The sequence below is a fragment of the Erinaceus europaeus genome, chromosome 8 (genome assembly GCF_950295315.1).
Source record: "Erinaceus europaeus chromosome 8, mEriEur2.1, whole genome shotgun sequence".
NCBI lineage: Eukaryota > Metazoa > Chordata > Mammalia > Eulipotyphla > Erinaceidae > Erinaceus > Erinaceus europaeus.
The window spans coordinates 91267466-91289517 of record NC_080169.1 but is presented as its reverse complement, the minus strand read 5'-3'; the positions used below and the strand labels follow the sequence as shown (position 1 = coordinate 91289517).

The 22052-nt window shown below is 36.0% G+C and overlaps 1 protein-coding gene across 3 annotated transcripts in view; it reads left to right on the top strand.

Annotated features, from left to right (window-relative positions):
- The window catches only part of FAM3C (FAM3 metabolism regulating signaling molecule C), a 39367-nt gene extending 22859 nt beyond the window's left edge, over positions 1-16508 (top strand). For 2 of the 3 annotated variants that reach the window (XM_007525004.3, XM_016189036.2), the window contains exons 6-10: positions 5912-5970; positions 6992-7042; positions 10476-10560; positions 13069-13195; positions 14453-16508. In XM_007525004.3, the coding sequence (XP_007525066.1) occupies positions 5912-5970; positions 6992-7042; positions 10476-10560; positions 13069-13195; positions 14453-14542 (412 nt within the window). In that variant the 3' untranslated portion in view covers positions 14543-16508. Of the gene's footprint in view, positions 1-5911; positions 5971-6991; positions 7043-10475; positions 10561-13068; positions 13196-13530; positions 13672-14452 lie in introns of those variants that run through there. The other variant, XM_060196490.1, reaches the window with a different exon arrangement.
- Positions 16509-22052: the final 5544 nt, after the last annotated feature.

Below are 22052 nucleotides of genomic sequence, written 5' to 3'. Positions count from 1 at the left end.
CCCTAATATGGGGAAGAAATGGAAAGAAGCAAATAAGGGCTCCATCATTTCGCAATGTGTTGAGGAGTTGTTGAAGGTTTATAAACTCTGACTGTCATGATTTTTTAATATGGGGGCTGGAGGGGTGGGAGGAAGCAAAGTCCTTTGGGGAGGGAGCACACACCATGAAACAATAGACTGAACATGGTATATTGCACCAAAGCAAAGGACTCTGGGGAGGAAGGATAGGAGGATATCTCAGAGGGCCTATCATATAATTGTGTGCATATGTCAATGATTGCACTGTAAAACATTAGCCCCTCCATAAAATATCAATTGTGTAATATGATTAGAAGAGAGAGCAACTGGAAGGTCATTGTCAGCATTTCTCATAGTTCTGTGATATTACCCTTCCTCTATGACACTGCCCATCCTATTGGTAACAAAACTTCGAGAATGTACACTCAGTAAAATATGTAAATAGATGATACTAAATAGGTACATCGAAATCTTGATATTTTCTACATATGCAACTCACTTTGAAGACTACGAGTCCAAATCTGTTCTTCCCAGGGGACAGTTGTCAAGGTCTGGAGACATTTGAGTTGCCAGAGAGATGGAGATTCTTTTAAAACTCTTAAACAGGGAAGTCGGGCGGTAGTGCAGTAGGTTAAGCACACGTGGAACGAAGCCCAGGGACCAGTGTAAAGTTCCCAGTTCGAGCCCCAGCTCCCCACGTGCAGGGGAATTGCTTCACAGGCGGTGACACAGGTCTGCAGGTGTCTGTCTTTCTCTCCCTCTCTGTCTTCCCCTCCTCTCTCTATTTCTCTCTGTCCTATCTAACAACGACAGCATCAATAACAACAATAATAACTACAGCAACAATAAAAAACAAGGGCAAAAAAAGGGGAAAAAAAAACCAAAAACTCTTAGGATAGCCCTTTCTAACAAAAAGTATTATGTCCATTAAAGTCTAAACTGAGTTAGAGAGAGCACAATTCTTAGGATAACTAAGATAAAGTTGCCCTAATTTCAAGAAGAAATAGATGTGATCAAGATATGTTATGGAAATTAGGGTGATTTAAAACTTCTCACTAGTTAGAAATCCTGGCTAGAAACATCAGTTGGGGGGCTGGGTGGTGGCACACTGAGTTAGGTGCACATAGGACGAAATGCAAGGACCTATACAAGGATCTCTGTTTGGGCCTCTGGCTCCCTACCTTCAGGGGAGCCATTTCACAAGTGGTGAAGCAGATCTGCAGGTGTCTTATCTTTCTCTCCCCCTCTCTATCCACCCTGCTTTAAACATAAACAGTGATAGCTAGAACTACTTGAAAGAGGGCTGGGTGGCGGCAGAGCTGGTGGAACACAAGTTACAGTGTTCAAGGACCCAGATTTAAGCTCCCAGTCCCCGCCAGAAGGAAGTTTTACAAGTATTGAAGTAGCGCTGCAGGTGTCTCTTTCTCTCTACCCCTGCCCTCCTAATTTTTGTCTCTATCAAATAAATAAATAAAATATTAAAACAAAACTACTTCAAAGTAGTTTAGACTTTTTGCTTGGAGGTATGGAGGAAACTTCTGTATTCATGAAGAATTATAGTAAATAACTTCATTCTGTCTTGGGAAGAGCAACTAGCTTTTATACATTTAAAAATCTTAAGTGGGTATTTCATTTGGTCTGTACAGATGAAACCTTCACTGAATTCCAGTTTTTGAAAATTTATAAGCTGCTGCCCTCTTGTGGGAAGTCAGAGTCATAGTCTTTGTTGCCTTCGAATTTTCCTTACTCTATGGTAGACTTGAGCTTAGTAACAGCAAAGTACTCCAGGATGATCTCTAGTCACACGTAAGTATTAATTGATTATTCATAACTTGCTTTTTCTTACTAATGATGGAGTTCACTTAACTAATATGTTTCTGAAAAGAGAAAAGCAAATTCATTTTGAAACATTTTGGGTATAGCAGAATTACTTAGTTCTCTTGTGATTCATCTGCCTTTCTTTTATTTTTAGTATTTTACTTATTATTTATTTGTTTATTTTGATTAAAGAGAGAGAAATTGAGAGGTAAAAGGGAGAGAGAAGAGACACCTGTAGTACTGCTTCACCGCTCATGAAGCTTCCACCCCACAGGTTCAGGCCTGGATCCTTACACATTATAACATGTGTGCTCTGCTGAGTGGGCCACTATCTGGCATATATATAAACTTTTTTTCTTATTGGTTGCCACTGGGGTTATCACTAGGGTTTGATGCCTACACCAAAACACCACTACTTCTATTGGGGATTTTTTTTTTTCTTTCCTTCCTTCATTCCTTCTCCTTTCCCTTCCCTCCCTCTCTCCCTTTCTTTCTTGCTTTCTTGATAGAGACAGAGAAATTGAGAGAAAAGTGGAGAGAGAGAGAGACCTGCAGCTCTGCTTTACCACTTGTGAAGAGCTTTCCCCTTGCAGGTGGGGACCGGGGGCTTGAACCTGGGTCCTGGCACACTATAATGTGTGCACTTAACCAGTTGCATCACTGCCTGGCCCTTTACACATATATTGATAGGATTCCTATGTCTTTTTGCTGTATTGGCCCTTTAGTCATTATGTAACTTCTCTGTTTCTATCTGTTAATTCCCTTTCTTTTATTCTTTCTTTTTTTCCTCCTCTCTCCTCTCTCTCTCTCTCTCTCTCTCTCTCTCTCTCATTTTCCTGTTATGAAGATAACCTTGGGGTCCAGTTGCAGGATGATGTAAAAGGACCTAAATTAATGGTTTGTATAAGTATATACAGTTGTTGGTACATGTGTAAAATTTCTTAATTTTCTGTAAAGCACTCTCACCTACAGCCCAAGTCCCCCTCCACCATCATGTACCAGGACCTGAATGTTCCCCTTTCCGTATAGCAAAGGAAATGGTCAGTTGAATGAAGTGTTAACATTCAAATGGGGAAAATATCTGCAAACCACATATCTGATAAGATTTTAATAGCCAAAGTATATAAGGAACTTAATACAGCTCACTAGCCAAAGTAGTAGTAGTTGTAGCAGCAGCAACAACAGCATTAGGAGTAGAAATGCTATTAACAGATGAGCAAAGAAGTTGTGTATCTAGATGACTTCTCAACGGAAGACATGCTAGTGATCAGTAGGTATATAAAGACATGCAGAACATTACTAATCACTGGGGAGATGAAAGTCAAGACAAAGAGGTGGCACCTCACACCTGTTAGAATGACTGTCACCAGTAAGTGTTTATTTACAAAGGTGTGTGTGTGTGTTGGGGTGTGTTAAGGAATCCTTTGTACAATGCTTGTAGGAATGTAATTTGATTGAGCTGATGTAGAAGAACATCAAGAAGATAATTCATAATATTAAAACATAGAACTATCTTGTTGTTCAGCAGTCCTAACTTGGGGTATATGTATCCAGAGTAAATAAAATCAGGACTTGAAAAAGTTCTCTGTACTTCCCACCTGTGTTCACTACAGTATTGCTCGCGACAGTTGGGATATGGAAACAGTCTTCATGCTGGTTAGCAGGCAAATGAGTAAACATCTAGACACCATGAATGAACCTGAGGGTTCATCATACTAAGTGAAATAAAGCAGAACAGCATTATCTTTCATAATGTATGGACTCACTTCTATGTGCAGTTTAAAATAGTGCAACTCATACAAGCAGAGGATAGTGTGCTCCAGAATCCTGAGAGAATAGTAAGTGAGGACCTTTAGGTCAAACCCATCCAAAAAGATCTGTGTACACATATGTTCTTGGCAGCACAATTTGTAATAGCCAAAACCTGGAAGCAACCCAGGTGTCCAACAACAGATGAGTGGCTGAGCAAGTTGTGGTATATATACACAATGGAATACTACTCAGCTGTAAAAAATGGTGACTTCACCATTTTCAGCCGATCTTGGATGGACATTGAAAAAATCATGTTGAGTGAAATAAGTCAGAAACAGAAGGATGAATATGGGATGATCTCATTCTCAGGCCGAAGTTAAAAATAAGATCAGAAAAGAAAACACAAGTAGAACCTGAAATGGAATTGGCATATCGCACCAAAGTAAAAGACTCTGGGGTGGGTGAGTGGAGAATACAGGTCTAAGAAGGATTCAGAAGACCTAGTGGGGGTTGTATTGTTAAATGGGAAACTGGGGAATGTTATGCATGTACAAACTATTGTACTTACTGTTGAATGTAAAACATTAATTCCCCAATAAAAAAAATCAGAAAAGAAAAAAAAAAACTACAAAGTTTCAGTTATGCGAGATGAGCAAGCTCTAGAATTCTATTAGACAACAGTGTGACTGTGCAGCTTTTGTATACTTGAATTTGCTCAGAGCTTAGTTCCAAAATATCTTACTATGTATGCAAACAAGTGGTTACAATCTGAGATGATATACATAGTAATTACTTTTATTGGTGCTTAGACATAGACCATTGCCAGTTGCACAACAATAAAAGAAGGAAGGAGAGAAAGGAAGAGAATAGGGGGGGCAGTTTCTTATAAACAAAATGAACTAGTGGAATCCAAATCAATCCATTGTCAGTTTCTGTCTTTAGTATCTTCCAACTATTTGCTTATTCACACATTCTTTATAGTTTGTTGTTTTATTGTTAATTTCGACCTATATTTCCATTTTACTTCCCCCTTGTGAGATAATTTTGTTTGACTGTATCTTCTTTATGATTTCTTTTTCACTCACAGTTGTTTCTTATATAGCTCATTACAGAGGTTACTGTTGATAATGTTTAACTTATTAAAAGTTTGTAGACGAAAGTCTAGATTATTTAAAGTGTGGAAGTATTCATTATGTAGATTATACTAGAAGTATGTAATGTTTGTAGCTATTATATTGTGAAAAGCACAAAAAGTGAGGAAATTATCTTTCAGTATTAGAAACTGTTTTCAAAAATATTGCCCTCAGGAGGTAGATAATATAATGGTATGCAAAGAGACTCTCTCGTGCCTGAGGCTCATTCTTTCACACCACCATAAGCCAGAGCTGTGCAGTGCTCTGGTAAAAACTAATTAATTAATTAAATAAAAATAAAGATGAATGCACATTACAATGTGCAAGGACCTACGTTCAAGCCCCTGTCACCATCTGCAAGGGGAAATCTCTATTAAGTGGTGAAACAGTGCTGCAGGTGTCTCTCTGTCTCTCTCCCTCTTTATCTCCCCAACCCCTTTTGATTTCTGGCAGTGTATCCAATAAATAAATAAAGATAATTTTTAAAAAATTACAAATTACTCTCATTATTTTGCCAGGTTTACAAATTTTTAACATAACTTCATCATTTTATCTTTTTTATTTAAGTGAAATATCCAACATGTGTGTGAGAACTGTACTCATTCAGCACTTGTGATCATAGGCTAGCTACAGAGAATGAGTTTATGAAAATCATTCAACACAATATGAGAGTCAGCTGACCACATGACATTCATAATAAAGCATAGATTCTATTGTCTGTGAAATTATGTGCTACAAATCTTTTGATACATTTTGTAGTAAATTTATGTATCTATAGTCCCATCCTACAAAATAACCAAGTTTTATTGAGCTACAGGAACAAAAAGTATGTCTTGTATGGTGGCACTTGACCTCTGGCTTGAGATTATCAGTTGTTTGATTCCTAGAAAATGGTGCTGAATGTGTGCATAATAATGTTCATATGTTTTCAGGAATTTCTGAAATGTTACTTTATAATTTGACACAGCAGCAAGAAATTGTCTAGTGTTTTGGCCATACTCCTTTCCATATAGATTTCTATTTGTGAGCTTTTATTTTGTTTAAAGACATTGCTTCTCCATTTAATGTGGCTTGTGAGATAAACAACTGTATGGATATATACTACTTCCAACTTTTATTTTTGTATTAGTTTGTGTTTTTTTACATGGTTATGTTCAGTAGTTAATTCTAAAATTTTTTTGACTTTGCAGTTTAATGAGTGGTGTCAAGAATAATGTTGGAAGAGGGATCAATGTTGCCTTGGTAAATGGTAAGGATTACTAAATTTGTTCATATAGTCAGTGAATATTTATATGCCCCAAAGCAAAATGTGTTCTATCTCAAGGAATCAGATAAGATCTGTGTTACCCCTCCAAATCAAAAGGCAACTAGGTTTCCAAAATATCCACGGGGTGTTCTTGGAAGCATTCAGTTTGCTGTGCACTGTCGAGAGAGCTTACCAGGAGGTTGTCAGGAATCAATCTATCTAATATTAATGAATTCATTCTGCCAGTTTTGGGAGCCTAAGGTAATTTGAATATAGATTGACATGGAATAGGGTGTATGAAATGACAAAGGATGATAACTGTTGGATGAAGTAGTTGGAGGACAAATTAACTGATCTTTCAGTATTGTTCACATTCTTCTATAACCTTTCTATTGTTAGTAAATTCACTGAATCCTGAATATATCAAGTATTCTTGCAAAAATGAAAACTGCAAATGCAGTGAAATCTGTGGATTTCCTGCTGGTCTTCTCTTTTTGGTATCATATTCATGTAAAGCTGTTTAGAGTGGTGGTAACTCTCACAGAACATACACTTTTGCATTTTTGCTGTCTTCACTTTTTCATGTAAAAAGATTCTGTTGCTTATTTTCGAGTTAATTGATAGCAATAATAATATGCATATTTTTGAAGAAAAGGAAGTGAGAAATTTATAATTGGTGAATTTAATGATACATTTCAGTCTTACCTTTTGTAAAAGCTGTATGTGTTTGGTGATAATTCTTAAATACTGGAAGGTGGTAACACAAAATGATGAAAAATATATAACTTTGAAGTAGAAAAATGTGTAGTCTGTAAAGAACTTCTGTTTGCTAACATTGAGATGTTATAAATGTTACAAAAATCACCCTTTAGAAATAGGTTTCAGATATATGTAGTTTATATTGTGAGTCTTTTAAAAAATAATTATCATTGCTAGTTCTAATCAGTCATCTGATAAGCTCGGTCTTACACAGTGGAGAATATATTTCAGTTACATAATTTGATATGATTTTAATCTTTTTCAGGAAAAACAGGAGAAGTATTAGACACTAAATATTTTGACATGTGGGGAGGAGGTAAGTATGAATAACATAGTAATAACATTTCTGTTATTACTAACATGAATTATCACAACAAAATGTAGCTGAGTACTGTTATTTTCATGACAAAAGAATAGTAATGTTTTGTATTCATTTTGTATTTTATTTCTTTTTGCTAGATTTAGGTGACTAGTCATAGTGTATATACTTGAGATTTTTAAATAAAAATTGTTTATGATATGTAATTAAGAATAGTAATATGAATCATTATATGATTTCCCTTACATATGAAGAAACAAATTAAATGAAATAAAACAAAGTTTGGGGCTGGAAGATTAACTTAGTTATGGTGTTTTATTATTAGCTCTTGTCTGCAGTTTTTGAAAAGAGTAAGTAAGGTGAAGGTTAATATAATTTAATTATTTTAAGTGACTGAAGTGATTTTTTTAACATGAGATTATTTTCCTTTTTATTGATTTTTTAAAAGTAATTATGGATATATGTATATATATCCAAATATATCTATATATGTGTACATACACAAACACACACACACATATATACATATATATATATATAGAGAGAGAGAGAGAGAGAAAACATGAAATTGAGAAATAAGGAAGACAGGGAGAGAGGAGAAACATCTGCAGCACTGCTTCACCACGCCTGAAGCTTCCCCCTACAGGTGGGGACCAGGAGCTTGTAGCCAGGTCCTTGTGCACTGTAATGGTTGTGCTTAACCAGGTGCACCACCTCCTAGTTCGGATTTTTTTTAAGGAATTTTTATTTGTAATCAGAGATACAGGCAGCAAGACAGGGAGCCAGAACATCACTCTGACATATACAGTGCCTGGGACCTTATTTGGGGCCTCACACTTAGAAGTCCTATACTCAACCACAGTGCTACCTCTTTAGTTGCTTGTTACATATGATTCTTAATTCTGAAAAACGATAACCAGGGTTATTACTAAAGTCGATGCTTATCTGCGAAAAGGAAAGTTGGGTTTTCTTTCTAACTCTCTGGACTTTGTTGCAAAGCAATATTCTCTGTATGGAAGTCCCTTAGGGAACAGGAGGAGCCAGCCACCGTCATGCAGAGCCTTGTGATGGAGGAACTGACTCTGGGAGTGCAGGGAGATATGTCTGGAAAAAAAAAAAAATCTTCCTCCAGCTTGAAGGGAAACAATGAGTGATATATTTTAACTATTCTATAAGTGATTGGGAATTTTTTTTAATGAACACCACAAACTTTCTTTTTTTTAATTTTAATATTTATTCATTTATTTTTCTTTTTGTTGCCCTTGTTGTTTTATTGTTGTTGGGTAGGACAGAGAGAAATGGAGAGAGGAGGGGAAGACAGAGAGGGGGAGAGAAAGATAGACACCTGCAGACCGGCTTCACCACCTATGAAGGGACTCCCCTGTAGGTGGGGAGCCAGGGGCTCGAACCGGGATTCTTCCAGTGGTCCTTGATCTTTGCCCCACATGCGCATAACCCGCTGCGCTACCGCCCGACTCCCATGTTTGGGAAATTTATCATTAGTTCCTTTCACTTTCCTATTCCATCCTATCTCTTCTACATTCCTAAAAGTCAACTGCAATTAAAATTCCTAAAAATAATTTTTAGAGGGGGCCAGGTGGTGGCAACCAATTAAGTGCACACATTATCATGCACAAGGACCCGGGTTCCAGCCCCCAGTCCCGACCTGAAGGGGAAAAGCTTCATGAGTGGTGAAGCAGTGCTGAAGATGGCTCTTTCTTCCTATCTCCCACGCCCTCTTATTTTCTCTTTGTTAAATAAATAAAATCTAGAAAATAAAAAAATTTTCAGAGTTTTTTAAACAACTGAGTTTATCTAGCATTTGTCCCACTAATAATAAAATGCTGTGTGTTGTACCTGTCAGAACTATAGATTTTAAAGTACTATCAGAAATATTTGATTCTAAATGCTTAACTAGTCTCTACCAGAATTGAGTACATAGAAATTATTATTATTTTTTTTACGCTGTTCTTTAAATTAGTCAGGTAACTGATTCGAATGTCTGGTTTTCATCATAGGTAGATGTAAATAGTACTCCAGTAGTATTTTTTTTGTCTATATCTTTATATTTCATCAAAAATGATTTGTTAGCTGTTCTATTACATTATCTTTTGATTTGAAAGTGCTTTTAATATAAAATAGAATTCAATTAGAGAAAGTCTTTGCTGTAGAGAGAAACTGAATACATTTGAAGTAACTCAGTTTTGGAGTAATGTTAGATTTAGGGAGACTGTAAGAAAATCTGACACTGTACACACTTGGAAGATATAAATATGATTTGTAGTACCTGATCTACCTCTTTTACATTAAAATTGAAATATTCCTGAGTCTTGTGTTAGATGTAATGGGGAATAAGTAATATTTGATGCAATTAGTTTGAATTTTAATGATAATCTTCATTTCCTACCTAGTTTATAGTAAATAGATATGCCAGAAGGTCATATACCAGGGAATGTGCATTGCGTGCATGCATATATGAGTAGACATTTCTGTAATTGTGTTATAGACCCTTTTGTGAATTACATACAAGATATTTATCTTCATTTTAGAAAGTTACCCATACAAATGCCCCCTATAAATTAAGAAACACCATGAACTGTTCTCCTGCCCTCTAAAATTGCCTACAAAGAACTCACAAGCCAATCTTCCACATATTTTTGCTGTTATTTTTTATTTCATTTTTGAAGTATTGGTACACATGATACATAGCATAAACAGGAGTGGGAGATTTTAAATTGATGATTTAAATCATTGAAAGGGACAAACAGCAATTTTTTTCAACTTCTCATAAGACTTGTTTCCCCTTTGTATACTCTGCATTAGAAATAAGTGATTTGTAAAATTCATATTTTAACATATCCATTCAAAAATATCTGTGTATAGCTATGTTCATAGCAACAGAATTTGTAATAGCCAAAACATGGAAGCAACCCTGGTGTCCAACAACAGATGAGTGACTGAATACATGTGGTATATAAATACACAGTGGAATACTACTCAGGTATTAAAAATGGTAATTTCACCACCTTCATCTCATCTTGGATGGAGCTTGAAGGAATCATTATGTGAGATAAGTCAGAAAAGGATGAATAAAGGATGACCCCATTCATAAACAGAAGTTGAAGAATAAGAACAGAAGGGAAAAACACAAAGCAGATCTTGGACTGGAGTTGGTGTATTGCACTAAAGTAAAAGACTGGGATGGGGAGGAGGGTTTAGGTCCTGGAACAAGATGGCAGAGAAGGACCTAGTGGGGGCTGAATTGTTATGTGGAAAACTAAGAAATGTTACACATGTACAAATTACTGTATTTTACTGTCGACTGTAAACCATTAATCCCCCTCAATGAAGAAAAAAATAGGTATTTTAGCATTAGAGAATATAACAGTTATTCACTTAAAAAATACTTCAACCTTTTCTTTTTCATTAGATGTGGCCCCTTTTATTGAATTTCTGAAGTCTATTCAAGATGGAACAATTGTTTTAATGGGAACGTATGATGATGGAGCAACCAAGTATGTAAACTTGAAAAATATTACAGCTTTTTAGGAACACAAGTGACTTTTTTCTTTTTTTCTCAGTAAATAAGTCATTTCATGTTTAGTTTGAAATTTTAAATCTAAACTTTGATACTCTCACACTTGTTCAGCATATTTAGCTTCTGAGTTTATTGTATGTATATTCAATTTAGAGTTATGAATTTGTACTTTTAATAGGCTAGGCACTGGTGAAATAAATTCTAAGCATGATGTCTTATACATAGAAATGGACATTGAAGGATGGATGTTCTACGTTAAATACAACAAAATATATACACATATCTTAGCAAGGATTAAACTGTGGGAAATTGGAAATGATTCATGCCCAGTCTTCTATGTAAATTGACATTCTACTTAATTCTCCTGATGTGTTGTAACCTTTACTTACTTAAAACTATTGGTTTTACCTTATAAAAAGTGATTTATTCTCCTACTCATGCCAAGAGAGGTAGACTATGAAATAGTTATTCCTGTTCTCTATGATAAGGAGTAAGTTTGGGGTTTATAATTGGTATTTTAGTAGGATTTTGAAAAGCCCATTCTGAAAAACCAAGACACCTATACTGAAGGTAATTTCTAGTTTGGGTATAAGTAGATGCATATCTTTACCATGCCTATGTTTTACTTCAACTCCCTCTACAATAATTTTGGTTTTGTTTACCTAATAAAGAATATACTAGTTTAAATAAGTTAAATTCTGCTCATGCATTCCTTCTTTTGGAGGAATGATGTTAATTTCATACCTAAGTGAAAGGTTAAAATGGAAAAGGGGATCTTAAAAGGTCACATGAAACAGCCTTCTAGTCTGAGGAGGATAATAGCTCCCCTTTGCCGATCGTTTCCTGCGGGTATAGTACCCTTGTTATTTCTCTGTTTGAAATAAAACAAAGCTTGCTAATTAAATGCTATATTTTCTGGATAGTCTCTAAATACTGCCTGACAGACAGTTCTTGGATAAATAGAGTAACTAAACAATAAATGCATTCATTAGTCCTTTTTGCTCTACTGTACCGTATTTGAGGCAGTTGGCTTTATCTTCTTTGTTTTTCTCTTTTCCAGGCTCAGTAGTATGGTTCTTTCACCCCGGCATCATGCTAATAAGTTTCTAGGTTGTTTTACCCTCCTGACAGACTATTGTCTCTCTTAAAATGAGTACCCAAATTGAACACAGTGTTCCAGATGCGGTCTGGCTGGGACAGGGTACCATGGAGATGCTAGTTCACCACGTTTTAGAGATTACGTTTCTTTGAATATTCATGCAGACTAGTATGGCATTAGTTTTCTTTAAACAGTCATATCACATTTTTGGTTTATGAACATTGGGTCAATTTAAATTCTCAGATCTTTTCATTCGATCTTCTACTTCTCTTATTATTATTATCATTTTTTTAACCACTGCCAAGTCAGGTCCTTCTTCCCATTTAGAACGTGATTTTGTTCCATCTAAACAAATGGCTTTATGCTTGTTTTTACTTGCTAAATTCAATTTTTGCTGATTTTGGCCTACTTTTGGTCATCATTCTTATTTTGTCCTTAGATTTTCATGATCCAATTCTTGTACCATTTCCAAAGTCATTCTTATTTCTAACTTGAAGTCATTGATAAATGACTACCAAGGGCAGAGTGCCACCCTGCTAAGGAGTCCTCCAGGGGACTCTATTAATCAACTGCAGGAACCATTTTACAAATAGATGCCAATCTACCTTGGTAGGCATTCTATCCAGTTACTGTTTTTGTGGGTTTTTTTTTCCATATAGACTATTTTGAAACTGTCAGATGTCCAGTTGAGATTCATGAACTGTGTAGAAAAGGGAATGTTCAGGTGCTGGTACAGGATGGTGAAGGAGGACTTAGGCTGGATCTGAGAGGGCTTTGCAGAAAACTGAGAAGTTTTACGCGTCCTAACAATCATTACATGTAATTATAGGAACCAGGAATGTGGCTTCATAGCTCAGTACCTGAGTGCATACCTCACATGCTTTGGGTCCTGGGCTCTATCTTGGGCATCACATTAGATAAAAACAAAATAGACATGGTACAGTCAACTTTTTAGTCTCTCCCACCTTCTTCCCCAAATCAAAATAAATTAACAAGTATGGTTTACAAAAGGTTTAGTGGATATTCAAAATGATATTTACTAATCTAAAGATAATAGGAATTTAAGACCTTGGATTAGCTTTGGAAGGCATCTACAAATTGTAGGACCTTCATTTGATGAATGGAAGTGAAAGGAAATTACTGTATGAAATAAAAATACTTAAAAGGAGCTTCTGAATAAACTTAAAATCAGTTACTAAGATTGCATGTCTATTGTCATTTAAGAATTCATAAAGTAGGAAGTTTAATGCAAACACAGTTGATGTTCTATTATTTAAAGTGCCATTTTTCTTATATGTTACCTGTTAAAAATCTTTAATGACTCAATGTTGCTTAGTTAATGTCCAATGCATTGTACTTAGTGTAATTTTCTTTTCTCTGTTTAAGGCTCAACGATGAGGCACGACGGCTCATTGCAGAATTAGGGAGTACATCTATAACTAATCTTGGTTTCAGAGACAACTGGGTCTTCTGTGGTGGGAAAGGCATTAAGACCAAGAGCCCTTTTGAACAGGTCAGTGTCCTCACAAATTGTGTGACAACTTAGATGTATACATTTTTGATAGAGATAACTATGACAGTGTGTTAATTTCAGAACTTAAAGTAGAATTTACATGAGTTTTTTTTCTTACACAATATTGCAGTAGCATATGGTTAGTTTTTCCTTAAGTCCTTTAAATTTTTTTATTTTAGTTATGCTTTTTCTGTGGTATAGGGATTAAATACAGGACTTCACTTTGTATTTTATTCACTGAACCACCTGCTTGGTCCCTTGGTCCCAGGATCTTGTGCATGCTTGATACAACTGCTCTTGTGTCAACATTGTATTCATTTTTTTTTTCTCCATAGATAACTAGAGACGAAACACAGTAGTAGCTCCACCATTCGTGGAGCACCTCCCAATGTGGTGTTTTCATGTAATGCCAGAGCTTGACCACAAGACCTTCTGTATGGCAAGGTTTATACTATACCCAATAAACTGTCTCCCAGTGCCCATTTTTAAGCCTTTTTTCTTTAAATGATTATTAAAGAGTTTTAATTGAACTTTTGATATTATAATCAAAGTGTGAGAATAAAATGTAAAGGGTACTTTGTGACTTCGGTCTTTTACTTCCCTGGATAGATTATCTTACCCATGAGTCCTGGAACCCCACCTCTCCAGAGCCCTGAACCCCACTAGGGAAAGATAGGAACAGGCTGGCGGTATGGATTGACCTGCCAACACTCATGTCCAGTGGAGAAGCAATTACAGAAGCTAGACCTTCTACCTTCTATACCCCATAATGACCCTGGGTCCATACTCTTTACTTTAGAGGAGTAAAAAAATAGGGACGCTTCCAGTGGGGGGTGGGGTGGGGTGGGATGTAGAACTCTGGTGCTGGGAATTGTGTGGAATTGTACTCCTCTTATCCTACAGTCTTGTCAATCATTATTAAATCACTAATAAAAAAATAAAAATAAATATCTGCCAGCTGGGGTGACACTCAGTGTTAGAGCACATACTAGCATGTTTCACATGTATGAGGCTCTGGGTTTGGTCATCCATGCCAAAATAATAATAAACATCTGTAAAACTTTGATCTTTTAGTTATTATGGGGTTGGGCTGCCACTATATACCACAGATGCCTCATTTATTGTCTGGAACATTAACTTACATGAGCACCTCCATGACATGAGTGTTAACAAAATGAATGTACATGAAATACGTTGTTGCAGGTAAGCAGTTTATAAAGGATTCTTAAGTTGTATACTATTATCATGTTCCAACAGCATATAAAGAATAATAAGGACACAAACAAATATGAAGGATGGCCTGAAGTTGTAGAAATGGAAGGATGCATCCCCCAGAAGCAAGACTAATGTGGAGAAAATTGAAGGATGTGCACTTTCACCATTAACAGAGAAACTGTGTGTAAATATTTTAAGAGCATGCAGCCATCTCCGTGTGTGCATGAGCATTAATCTCTGTTGATACCAGGATTATTTATTGCTAACATAAATAGATATCTTTGTAAATAGTCATAATGAGCAAATCACCCATTTCTAAGCGTATTTCCCTTATAGTAGGTACAGAGTCTAGACTGCCATGGTAAATAACATAATGATAAAAGCATACCCATTGTATAAGTGAACAGATTGTGGAAAATGTATTGATACTGACTGCTGTGAAAATCTATCATGGATAACAAGGGTTTTAGGGAGAAACTTCTCTTTCTTATATATTGCTTTCTGATGATAGTATCTTTTAAATTAAAAAAAGATATTTGGCCAGTTGTGTGTGCAATGTTATTTTATAGTCTAGCTCTCCTGATGTATTTTCTTTTTTTTTTAATCTTTCTCTTTTCTTCTGAAAAAAACCTGGAAATAATATAGAAAAACTTACATCAGATATGTGATAAGCATAACAAAGCATGTTTTTAAAAAATGTATACAGTATATATATATATATATATGTAGATGGTATTCAAAACTATAGCTTACTGGGGGTTGTATTAGCAATGTGAATAACATGATTTTGTATAAGCTAATGGAACTCCACAAAACAAAGGGACCAGGCTGCTTTTTCCATAAACTAGGTCATTTGATACAATTGTGTAAGTATATGCAGAAAAATGCTGGCACATATTTTCGTTATTAAAATGTAACCAGCATCGACCAAGTGATTTGGAAAAAGACATGCCTTAATATCACAGTAATTTGTAATTGTAAATCAGGAAATTGATTATGTTAATCCACCTAACTGCCTAATAGCAAATTTTGCCTGAAGATATAATGATATATTTAGAAAAGTCCTGATTACTGAATGGGTTCCTAAGTAACCCAAAATGACTATATACCCAATTGTACTTAAAAATGTCTGAGATCTAACTTTTTTTGTTAACTTCACATGTTTGTTAATGACTTAAGGGTTTTCATTTGTTTTATTGAAGTTGCATTAACCTACTTTGTATAAAGTATCTTAAATATGAATGTAATGATCAAATTGTCACTCGCAGTAAAAGACAATGCTTAAGTTTTAGATGACTTATATTTAAAAAAAAAACTAAAACAGTATTTTTTATTGTGTTGTAAATCAAGTTGGAAGAGATTCAACTATTTCGTAAATATTAATGAACTCTTGGGTACTATTTTTTTCCTTAAACTGAATGTAATCCATGGATAATGCACCTTACATGTTTAAACAATTTTTGTAAACTTCAGATTTTGGTGCTTAAATACTAAACCACATTCAGCATGTATATTTTGACATTTTAACTACTTCCCTGTTTCTGTAAATTAAAAGATCAGCTGTTTTACAGCTCCGGGGATTGTGAAATAAATGTTACATTTTTTTTTAATAATGAAAATAAATCCTTGTGGTTTTGCATTGTGATAAATATACATTTTAAGTATTATCTGTCAAAGTAAGATACCTATAAAATTTAGTATAAAGGTTATCAGGCACTTAGTGTGCTGCTTACTGTGTGATAAAGTTATTCCTGTGATTAAATATATTGAATATCCTTAAGTAAGCTATATCTGCGAGTGCATAGGTGTATAGAACTTTAAATAGCAAGATGGAAGGATCTTTTCCAGCTAAAGATCACAAATTGATAGCTTTGTAAAGGCATATAAGAAGCTGAAAGAAGGAAAAAATATGATTATGTAACCAATTTTGTACAGTTGCTTTTGTTTCAATTCTATCTTGTATAGTTTGTGCTAGCTTAACTTTGGAAGCAATAATTTTATTACATTTCATTTCTCTGATATATTTTAAAAGTCAGCATTATCAATGAAACAATTTTCATGTTGTCAAGAACTTTATTAAAATCAAATTTGGCACTGATATTCTGATATTTTAATTGGTGTTTAAAATTCTGTAAGACATTTTATCTGTAATCACAAGTACTTTACAAGAGCAAGTATATTAGGATACTCTTTTAAAAGTAAACAAGAACAGAAAAATAAGTAATACTTTGGAAATTAAAAAAAAGTTAAAGCAGTCTTTCTTTTTCTACCAGGATTATCATTGGGGCTCTGTGGTCTTTTATTTCTTATTTTAATTTGATTAAAATAAATTTTTATTCTTCCTGTATTGTATTACATTTTAAATGAATCACCTAATATTTTATAATAATATTTCATAATTTTATATGCACCTACCCTGCGGTACTTGCTGTTGAGAGCTGTGGAGACAGCATAATGGCTATATTAAAAAAAAAAAGTTTTCATGTTTGAGGCTCTGAGATTCTAGGGTTAATCCCTGTCACCACCATAAACCAGAGCTAAGCAGAACTCTGATATCTGTCTTCTGACTGTATCTTTCTCCCTCTTGTTAAAGTAAAATAAATAAATAAATATTTTTTAAGTTAGTGAAAATTATAATTGACTCCATCAATGATGATAATTTCAATCAATTTGGTTGACACCTTCCTGGTATATTATTATAATTTTAATAATGGTTTACACCTACCACTATTCTTCTATTAAATGCAAGAATGAGAAATGCACTGCGTTCAGTTAGTAAAAGCAAAGGTGAAAATGGAGTTAGAGTACTTTTAAAAATCTGTGCGAGGGGCCCAGCTGTATACCAAGTTGAGTGACATGCATGCATAAGGGGCCAGGTTTAAGCTAGCACTCAGTTTCTATCTGCCAAGGGAAAGCTTCGTGAGTGGTAATGCAGTGCTATAGGTATCTCTGTTTCCAACTGTCAGTTTCTCTCTATTAAAAAGAAAACAAAATAATAAATCCATGTGAAAGAGAAGCATTATTAGTGCTGATCCTGGGGAAGATTTGATAATGTGCTCAGGCAGGCTTTGGACAGAGGTAAGTACAAATTACGAGCTATAGAATGAAGTATAAATCTTAACCTTTGTTTATTTCTTTGTAGTTTTTTTTATATATATATATTTACTTTCCCTTTTGTTGCCCTTGTTTTTTTTATTGTTGTAGTTGTTGTTTTGTAGTTGTTGTTATTGATGCCGTCATTGTAAGGACAGAGAGAAATGGAGAGAGGAGGGGGAGACGGGGTGGGGAGAAAGGTAGACACCTGCAGACCTGCTTCACCACCTGTGAAGTGACCCCCCTGCAGGTGGGGAGCTGGGGGCTCAAACCTGGATCCTTACACTGGTCCTTGCGCTTTTCCATGTGCACTTAAACTGCTGTGCTACTACCGGACTCCCTCTGTTGTTTTTTTCATCTGACTTCACTACATAGGGCAGACTTTTTCAGATACGGACAGATAGAGAGAGGAAGACCACATCACCAAAGCTTCTCCCAGTTCATGGTGACTGAGTTCAAACCTAGGTCACATGCATCACAAGCAGAAAGCCTCTCAGGTGAGCTATCTTGCCAAACTCAGATCTTCCCTTTTCTACAAAGCCACTCAGAAAGATAGATCTGCTTCCTCTACCCAGTATGATTTTCTGTCATATACTTGGTTTCTGATTGTCACATACTAATTGTTAGTTAATTTCTATTCTCAAATCCTCATAGGTTAAGCTTTTTCCTCTTCTGCTGTGTTTTCCTAAGAATTCAAACCCTTTTCTTGAGATTCTATTCTAGGCCTGAACTTGGGAGTGCCAGTCACTTGCTAGGCAGTTTGATTAGAGCCACAATGGATGGCAGTGTGGTAAAAGTCCATTCTAGGACTGAAGAGAACATTCCTCGCATCCAGTGAGGATAACTTTTTCCAGTAAGCATTTTGAGCACTAGGGGAAAGAAATTGGAGACAAGAGGTTTCTTTTGGATTTGTCCCATGAACAGTTGTTAGCAAACGTGACACAAGGACAGTACTCTTCCCAATAGCTAGTCCATAGGTATTCCTTGCTGCCATTACTAGACTCACTGCCCAGATCTAGAAACCTTATACCCACTACTAGAGTGCAGCAAATACCTAAAGAACAAATTAGAAGTTGATAAATGACACCTTTACTAGGGAAGTTTGATTTATAAATTTTGAAGTTCCTAATATTCCATATAGTTCACCTATTTTCATATGATAGTAGAGAGAGAATTCTGTAGTGAGGACGCATGGTGGTTATGAGTACCAACTTGTCCACATTCCTACTTACAGATGAAAGCCTGGGGTATGAGAATCGGTAGCTTCATACAATAGAGATAACAAGCACACATACACGAAGTACTAATGACAATATTTTCAGGATTACTAAAGTATCTCTTAAAAGTTACTAAAATACAGCCCAAGAGGAGGTAAGTAAGCCTCTAGCTTTTCATTTCCATCCTACCAAGTGTTATGGTTGTTAACGTGTATGTCCCTACCTTATATATATTGAATTCTAGTTCCCAAAGTGAAGGTACTTGAAAGTGAGGCCTTCGAGAAGTGATTGAACCATATAGACAGAGTCCTCAAGAGTGAGATTAGTACACATACAAAGAAGTCCTAGAACAGGTCACTTTGATATGTGAAGATTAAGAGAACAAAGAAGCAGGCATATCATCCTTCAGAACAGAGAGAAGTAAATTGGACTAGCTCCAGTCTCTTGAAGCATAACTAAGATTATAGCAGGAAGATCTGGAGAGAGGGCTGCACAATGGTGTACCAGAATTTAGGGTGGCAGTGAGGTTGGCAGCTATGATAGAAGGATGGGAATGTGACAACTGTCTTATAAATCATTATTTCCCTAATAAAACAATTTTTTAAATCTCTGATGTAAAAGTCACACATTCTGCATTTGTTAAAGTAGTCCACGTGAATCAAGTCACAATGGAACCATTAGATGAGTTGCAGAGTAAGATCCATGGGAGAGGACTCAGCTGTTCACCTGAAGTTCTTGACCTCAAAGCCTCTGAGGACATACTACCTCTCCTTTCAATACTTGTTCACACCAACCTACCTTCATATGCAAAAGTCAAGCTTTGTGGGTCTCTTGGCAGCTAGCCATTCAAATATCAAAGCATGATAATAGTTGGGCCTGGTGGCTTGCCTAGAGAACAGAGAGTGAAAGTGTAACATCAACCTGACTCAAGGAAGGTGTTTTCTGGTTCCTTTCACTGGCAGCAGCTGGAAGAAGAGCCTTCTGAGTGAGTTTTCCGCTGAAGCCCCCAGCCAGATAGAGCACAGACTAGACCTCAATCCTTATTGCTAGTAATGTCCCAATTTACCAAATCCCTAATTCTGGGTGGAATTTAGCTGGCACTGGAGTCTCATGAAAGAATTTTGAAGCATGGTTTTCTGCTTTCTGGCTTTCACAATTATATTACCAGTCCAGTTGTTGAAATTTATATGCTTTCAAACACATTTTAAGCATTGTATTGTGTGTTGAAAGCAGTCCTGTTTGGTTACAGTGCTGAAACCATTGACTGGATGCATAAGCAAAGCATTGTGATAGCTGAATTTCCTGCCAAGTCTTAACTTGCCTATCACTAGAGGAATGAAATGACTGGGGCCAGGTGGTCGCACATCTGGTTGAGTGCACATGTTACAGTGTTCAAGGATCCAGGTTCAAGCCCTGGTCCCCACCTGCAGGGGGAAATTTTACGAGTGGTGAAGCAGTGTTGCAGGTGTTTTCTGTCTCTCTCCCTAACACCCCACTCCTTCTCAATTTCTGACTCTATCAGGTAGAGATAATTTTAAAAGAAGAATAAAATGATCAATTTGAAAATAATCTGTTGGATAAAATTGCTGTTCAATCCAGGCATATCCTTCAAAACAGAGCAAAGTAAATACCCATCCTTGGATATATTGGATTTTAGCTGAGAAACTATGAGCCAGAGAAACTGTCATTCTAAAGTGTCCTTTGTGTGGGCTTTTCATTTGATGTTTACCATCTACTCATGGTTATTTTTAACACATATCTTTTTTAAATTTTTATTTATAAAAAGGAAACAAAAACCATAGGATAAGAGGGGTACAATTCCACACAATTCCTACCACCGGAACTCTGTCCCATTCCCTCCCTTGATAGCTTCCCTATTCTTTATCCCTCAGGGAGTATGGACCTAAGATCATTATTGGGTGCAGAAGGTGGAAGGTCTGGTTTCTGTAATTGCTTCCTCGCTGAACATGGGCATTGGCAGTTTGATCCATACTCCCAGCCTGTCTCTCTCTTTCCCTAGTGAGGCAGGGCTCTGGGAAAGCAGGGCTCCAGGACACACTGTTGGGGTCATCTGCCCAGGGAAGTCCAGGTGGCATCATGTTAGCATCTGGAACCTGGTGCGTGAAAAAAGAGTTAACATATAGAGCCAAATAAATCATGAACCTAAAGGCTGGAATAGTTCAGATGAACAGTTGCAGGTGTATGTGTGGGGGTGTCTCCGTTTTGTATTACTATCTAGTAATCCTATTTTAGTTATATTCCAAAGAGCCCATGACTGTACTAGGTTTTTTCTTTTCTTTTTATTTTTATTGGCTTTCATTTATATATGTTCTGGGTTTATAAAGAGTTAGAGACACATTTAAATGTGAAGTTAAAATTTGGTGATATCGTAGGAGCCATTTTCTTTAATGGCTAAACATGAATATGGGTCATGATCTCAGGTGTTCAGTGCTACTGACATGCAAAACTAACCATTTGGACTTCTGTGGAGGTAAGCTACCTTTAGGTTCAACATAGTAATGACAGACAGGGAAGGACAGACCTCCCTATCTGTGTCTACCACTCTTTCTGCCTTTTTACTTCTAACACACGAACCACATGCCTTCACTTAATCTGCAGATTAGAAAGTCACATGCAAAACTAGTCTTTGTTGACTTGGTCAACATTTATTACTGCTTTTCTTTTACAACCAATGGGAGAAAGTATTATTTCTAGCATAATTTTATTTCAAAAGCTTTTGATCCTGCAAACCACCTCTGGTGGTTTTCCCTTGGATGTGAATGAACCATCACCAATGGTAAATTTCATCCATCTATTATAAATAGTACCTTATGTAAAAATTGGCTATAAACACAACAATAAAGAGGATGTGAGTATTTATTTTAAGTCACACTAAATTAGCGTGATATTTACCCCCAGTCATTTTATTTTTGGAATGGTGGCTAGACTTTTGCAGAATCCAACTGTTAGCCACATTGGGATCTAAAATAGCAGGCAGTCTAAGTCACTGTGAGCTTGGAAATCAAGAGGCAGGGTATTTTAATTATATTTCACAGCAAATTCTCAGTTCTCCATCACTTCTGCTCCTCAACCAAATTTATATAACCAAACCATGAAGGAACATCCTGTAATTGTCATTATATTTACAAATCTCCCAAACTCTGTGTGGTGTGCTATAAACAGTGTACTGCCAATTTTGATACTACAAGATGTATAAGAACAATGATGGCTAAGGGCACAGATACTGAAGCCTGTCCATTCTTGGAGAACTTAGGCTAACTCACAAATTACTGAGTCTGTTTGCCTACTTATAAAATGAAGACCATGATAAT